At 37.1% G+C, this 6,794-nt stretch overlaps 1 protein-coding gene across 1 annotated transcript; it reads left to right on the top strand.

Moving 5' to 3' along the window:
- Positions 1-203: 203 nt before the first annotated feature.
- On the top strand, positions 204-6,355 carry LOC116470562 (small ribosomal subunit protein eS1-like). Its single transcript, XM_058440368.1, has 2 exons — positions 204-293; positions 5,964-6,355. The coding sequence occupies exons 1-2, from the start codon at positions 204-206 to the stop codon at positions 6,339-6,341; spliced, it is 468 nt and encodes a 155-aa protein (XP_058296351.1). The 3' UTR covers positions 6,342-6,355.
- The last annotated feature ends 439 nt before the right edge of the window (positions 6,356-6,794 follow it).

The raw sequence follows: 6,794 nt of genomic DNA, 5'->3' as shown, positions 1-6,794 counted from the left end.
GGGACTTCCTAGAGTGCATGGTGCAGAAAGTTAGGCTCAGGCAAATCCTTGATGGAATAAGTGAGGGATAGGGCTGTTCATTTATTCACAAATGCTTACTGATCACCTACTTGGTGGTAGAACCTATTCCAGGTGCTAGAGGTCAATGGGAGAAAAGGAAGAGAACATCATCTCTGTTTACTTAGAGCTCAAATTCCAGTAACATGCTCAAGATCCCAAAGCCAGACCTGAAAGCAGATGCATCTGATCTCCAGGTCCATGCATTTCAGCCTCATGTAGATGAGAGCACACAGGTACATCCTTTGGAAGCAAAAGTGAAACCTAAAGATCAGAAAGGCTAAAAAGCATGTGCAACTTCACACAGCGAATCAGCACCCAATCCAGGTTCTAGAGTTCCACACTTAGCTACACTGAGCACAAGGAAGAATGGAGCTTGTGTGGCCCCTGCCATCAGTGAGAAAACAGTCAGATACCCCCTTTTCTCCTTTGTACTCATTAAACGAAAGCAATTCACTTAAGGAATCCCATCCTTCACAATCAGGGAGGGTCACAGTGACTATTTTCTTCTCAACTGGAAATGGGAGTGGTCCACTAAATGGGGTTTTCCTTTGCCACGATATCAACTTTTCCAAGAGAGAGGCTACATATGTCCAGGGGATCAAATAATAAAAACACATCTTCTTTCAAATCATTGCTGTTAATGGCAGAACAACCTGAAAAAGAAGAACAGGAAAGGAAAAAAGAAAGAAAATCAGCCTATTCACACTCAAAACTTACTTTTCCCTGAAAGTGCCTTGATCTTGACAACATTCTCACCAAGAATGCTCTAGTCAATGCTGCTTTGTCCCATAAATCAGAGAGGCAGGACCAGTTCTCAAGAAGAGGGCTCTCTTCAGGAAACCTCCAACTCCACTCCTCCTCTTCTTAAGCTAAAGTTCACTTTCATGGTCCCTCAGATCTCAGTTCAGGCCTGCCCTCAGGTCCATGCAAGCCATGACCTCTCCTCCCTCCTGGTTCCAGGACTTGCTTTCTATAAAGACCTACATTTCTTCTTCACACCCCAGCATCCCCCTCTAGGTCAGGCTTGATTTACGCATCCCATTTTCTAGGTATGGAACTGAGGATTCGTGCAGTGAGGCTGATACAAAGCCAGGCATCCAAGAAGCTGGATCCTAATTCTGACCCATGTCATTTTCATCTTAAAAGTGTTAGCTGATTTCAAACCATTTAACCTAATGGTTAATGACATGGAGCCCTCTATGATCTTCATTTTGAATTAAGTTTTTCTTTTTATATAATTGTAGATTGATATATAGTTGTAAAAAAATAACATAAAGACAATTCCATAATATCCTTCACCTCATTTCTCCCTATGGTAACATCTGGCAAAACTATAGTGTAATAACAAAACCAAAATATTGACATTGCTACAGTCAAGATACGGAGTATCTCTATCACCACAAAGATCCCTCATAGTCTTTTTGTTTGTTTGTTTTTGATTTTATTATTTTTTTTTTAGATGGAGTCTCACTCTGTCGCCCAGGCTGGAGTGCAGTGGCGTGATCTTGGCTCACTGTAACCTCCGCCTCCTGGGTTCAAGCAATTCTTCTGCCTCAGCCTTCCGAGTAGCTGGGATTACAGGTGCCCGCCACCATGCCCAGCTAATTTTTGTGTTTTTAGTAGAGACAGGGTTTCTCCATGTTGGCCAGGCTGGTCTTGAACCCCTAATCTCAGGTGATCCTCCCACCTAGGTCTCCCAAAGTGCTAAGATTACAAGTGTGAGCTACCACGCTCAGCCCTCATAGTGCTTTTTATAGCCACACGCTCTCACCTCTAATCTCTACCTCCTCCTTAACCTCTGACAACTATGAATTTGTTCTCCATTTTCATAAAGGTGTCATTTCAAGAATATTATATAAATGAAATTATGCAATATGTAACTTTCTGTGACTGGATTTTATCAACATCATTCTCTTAAGATTCATTACATTGTTATGTGTACCAACAGCTCATTCATTTTTATCACTTAATAGTATTCTGCATAAGTACCAAGGGCTAACCAACTGCACCACTGGCACTCCTATCACTGAATGGTATTCTATAGTATGAATGTATACAGTTTGACCATTCAGCCATTAAAGGACATCTGGGTTTTTTTAAGTTTGGCCATTATGAGTAAAGTGGCCATAAACATTCATGTACAGGTTTTGGTGTAAATGCCAGTATTCTGTTTCTCTGGGATAAATACACAAGAGTGTAATGGCTGGGTCGTATGTTAGTACTGCAAAAATGATTTCCAGAGTGGCTGTACCATTTTACAACCCACCAGCAGTGTATGAGGGATCTAATTCCCCTACATCCTCTTGACATTCAGGGTTATTACTATGTTTGTTTTACATTTTAGCTCTTCTGACAGGTATGTTGTAATATCCAATTATTTTAATTTACATTGCCCTAATGGCTAATAATGTCGAATATCTTTTCATGCCTTTATTTACCGTCTGTATAGCTTCTTCAGTAAAATATCTCTTAATGGTTTTTGTTCATTTTGTAATTGTGTTTTGTTTTGTTTTGTTTATTGTTGAGCATTTAGAGTTCTTTATACTAGCCCTTTGTCAGGAATGTGGCTTACAAACCGTTTTTTCCAGTCCATAGCTTTGTATCCGTCTTAGCAGGGTTTTTTTTCACAGCAAAAATGTTATTACTTTTGATGAAATTCAACTGATCAGCTTCTCCTGTCACTGATGTGCTTTTAATATCGAATTTGAGAACTCTGAGAGCTCCACGTCTCAAAGATTTCGCGTATGATTTTATGTTTTAGAAAATTTAGCTTTACCTTTTTATAATTAAAACTATGATTTGGCTTAAATTAATTTTATGTAAGGTATGAGACTTGGATATAATTTCTTTTTCTTTTTCTTTTTTTTTCTTTCTTCCTTTCGTTTGCCTATGGATGCCCAATTGCTCCAGCATCATTTGTTGAAAGGGCGGTCTTTCCTCCATTGAATTGCTTTTGCACCTTTGTCAAAAGTAAGTTGTCCATGCTTGTTGGATCTACTTCTGGGTGCTCTGTTCTGATCCATTGAACTTTGTGTTCATCCCTCCATATAGTCTTGATTACCATAGCTACACAGTAAGTCCTGAAATTGGGGAGAGTGATTTCTCCCACTTTAGTCTTATATCTCAGAATTGTTTTACCTAGTTTGGTTCAGTTGCATTTCCAGATCAATTTAAGAATAATTTTGTTTGTATCTGCAAAATATCTTGTTGGGATTTTGTTAAGAATTGTTTTAAACCCATATATCAATTTGGGAAGGATGAACATTTTTACCATCTGAAACTGTAGATTTCTGTTTTGGGTGGTTTTAAATTACTAATTCAATTTCCTTAATAGGAATAGGGCTACTCAAATTATCTGTTTCGTATTGGTGAGTTCTGGTACATTGTTTTTCAAGGAATTGGTCCATTGCATCTAAGATATCAAACTGCTGTGTGTAAAGTTTCTCGTAGTATTCTCTTATTATCCTTTTGATATCTACAGGGTCTATAGTGGTAACATCAAGATAGTCACTCTCAATGTTGGCAATCTATATCTACTCTGTTTTCCTTTGCTAGTGTTGCTAGAGTTGTCAGTTTCACTGAACAGGTATCCAAAGAACTAGTTATTTGTTTTATTGATTTTTTCTATTGATTTTCTGTTTGCAATTTCATCAGTTTATGCTCTTGTCTTTATTATTTTCTTTCCTTCTGCATGATTTAGGTTTATTTCACTTTTCTATGTTTTTGAGGTGGGAGCTTCAATTATTGATTTAAGTCATTTCCTCTTTTCTACTGTATGCACTTAATGCTACAAATTCCCCTATCAGCACTGCTTTAGCTGTTTCCCATAGATTTTTGATATGTTGTATTTTCATTTTTATTCTCTTCAATGTCTTTATTTTTATTATCTTTGACACTTCATCTTTGACTCATGGCTTATTTAAAATTGTGCTGCTAATGTTCCAAACACTTGGTGATTTCTTGTTCTCTTCCTGTTGTTGTTTTGTTTGTTTGTTTACTTAGAGTCCCTTGTGATCAGAAAACACATTCTGTATGATTTCAATTATGTTAAATTTTTTAGGTTTATTCTATGACTCAGTATATGGTCTATTTTGGCACATGTTCCATGTGCCCTTGAAAATAATGTGTATGTTGTGGTTAGTGGGCGGGGGAGAATTTCCTACAAATGTCTGTTAGATCTTGTTGGTTGATGATGGTGTCCAGTTTTTGCATATCCTTGCCCGTTCTCTGCCTTGTTTTATCAATTTTTCAGAGGAGACGGGTGTTGAAATCACCAAATATAATTGTGAATTTGTCTCTTTCTGCTTTTAGTTCTATAAGTTTTTGTGTCACATATTTTGCAGCTCTGTTGTTTGGTGAATACACATTTAGGATAGTTATTTCTTCTTTGTGGACTGACCCTTTTATCTCTGGCAGTTTTCTTTGGTCTAAAATTGATTTTATCTGATCTTAATACAGCCATTCCTGCTTTTCTTCGTTTAATGTTTTTGTGATAAATCATTTTCCATCTTTTTACTTTAAACCTGCCTACACCATACTATTTGAAGTGAATTCCTTTTAGACAGCATATATTTGTGTCATTTTAAAAATCTATTATGCCATTCCCTGTCTTTTATTTGTTGCATTGTGACCACTTATAATCATGATATTTTAGGGCTTAAGCCTGCCTTTTTATTTTCTGTTTGTTCTCTCTGTTTTTAACTTCTATTTTCTTGTTCCTGCCTTCTTGTGCACCATTTGAATAGGTTTTAGATTTCAATTTTGATTTATCTGTAGTTTTTGAGAGTGCCTCATTGTGTGGCTTTTTAAGTGGTTGATCTAGATATTGCCTTACACGTACATAAATTATCATAGTCTACAAGTGATGTTATTAATATTTTTGTCAATTGAAGTGAAATTTTACCTCCTTTTATATCCCTTTACCCTCCCGCATTTATAATGTAATTATCTTAAGTATTTCTTTTACATACATTTGCAACCACATCATCATTATAACTTTGGCTTCCAATGTGAAACTTAATACCGAAAACTCAACAGGAGAAAGAAAATCTATTGTATTTACTCATATTTCTGCTTACCATGTTCTTCCTTCCTGATGGTATTTCATCACCTGGGTATTAAGCCTAGTACCCATTGGTTATTTTTCCTGATCCTCTCCCTCCTCCCAAAATTCACTCTTGGCCTCAGTGTGTGTTGTTCTTCCCTATGTGTTCATGTGTTCTCATTATTTAGCTCCAACTTATAATTAAGAACATGCAGTATTTAGTTTTCTGTTCCTGTGTTATTTGCTAAGGATAATGGCCTCCAGCTCCACTGTAAAGGACATGATCTCATTCTTTTTTATGGCTGCATAGTATTCCATGGTATATATGTGCCATATTTTCTTTATTCATTCTGTCATCGATGGACATTTAGGTTGATTCCATGTCTTTGCTATTGTGAATAGTGCTGCAATAAACATATGCATGCATGTGTTTTTGTAATAGAATGATTTATTTTTTTATTTTTTTAAGGAATTTTTTATTACACTTTAAGTTTTAGGGTACATGTGCACAATGTGCAGGTTTGTTACATATGTATCCATGTGCCATGTTGGTGTGCTGCACCCATTAACTTGTCATTTAGCATTAGGTATATCTCTTAATGCTGTCCCTCCCCCCTCCCCGCACCCCACAACAGTCCCTGGAGTGTGATATTCCCCTTCCTGTGTCCATGTGTTCTCATTGTTCAATTCCCACCTATGAGTGAGAACATGCGGTGTTTGGTTTTTTGTCCTTGCGATAGTTTACTGAGAATGATGGTTTCCAGTTTCATCCATGTCCCTACATGCACACGTATGTTTATTGCAGCACTATTCACAATAGCAAAGACTTGGAACCAACCCAAATGTCCAATAACGATAGACTGGTTTTACTAAAAAACGTAACAATCAGATACGGAAGACCTCTTACGCTCAGCACCAACAGGTCCGCCAAATCCGGAAGAAGATGATGGAAATCATGACCCGAGAGGTGCAGACAAATGACTTGAAAGAAGTGGTCAATAAATTGATTCCAGACAGCATTGGAAAAGACATAGAAAAGGCTTGCCAATCTATTTATCCTCTCCATGATGTCTTCATTAGAACAGTAAAAATGCTGAAGAAGCCCAAGTTTGAATTGGGAAAGCTCATGGAGCTTCATGGTGAAGGCAGTAGTTCTGGAAAAGCCACTGGGGATGAGACAGGTGCTAAAGTTGAACGAGCTGATGCATATGAACCACCAGTCCAAGAATCTGTTTAAAGTTCAGACTTCAAATAGTGGCAAATAAAAAGTATTATTTGTGGAAAAAAAAAAAAATGTGGCACATATACACCATGGAATACTATGCAGCCATAAAAAATGAATAGAATGATTTATATTCCTTTGGGCATATACCCAGTAATGGGATGCTGGCGTTGAATGGTATTTCTATCTTTAGGTCTTTGAGGAACTGAACAGACACTTTCAAAAGAAGACATACATATGGCCAACAATCATATGAAGAAAAGCTCAACATCACTGATTATTAGAGAAATGCAAATCAAAACCGCAATGAGATACCATCTAACACCAGTCAGAATGGCTATTATTAAAAAGTCAAAAAATAAAAGATGCTGACAAGGTTGTGGAGAAAAAGGAACACTCATACACTGTTGGTGGGAAGGATTTTCTAGAAGTGTTATAGCACATTGGTCCAGAAACATGAAAATACAT

This window comes from Hylobates moloch, unplaced genomic scaffold, assembly GCF_009828535.3.
Source record: "Hylobates moloch isolate HMO894 unplaced genomic scaffold, HMol_V3 SCAFFOLD_6, whole genome shotgun sequence".
Taxonomy (NCBI): domain Eukaryota; kingdom Metazoa; phylum Chordata; class Mammalia; order Primates; family Hylobatidae; genus Hylobates; species Hylobates moloch.
Note: the sequence above shows the minus strand (reverse complement) of the source record. Positions and strands in the feature narration are given on the sequence as shown.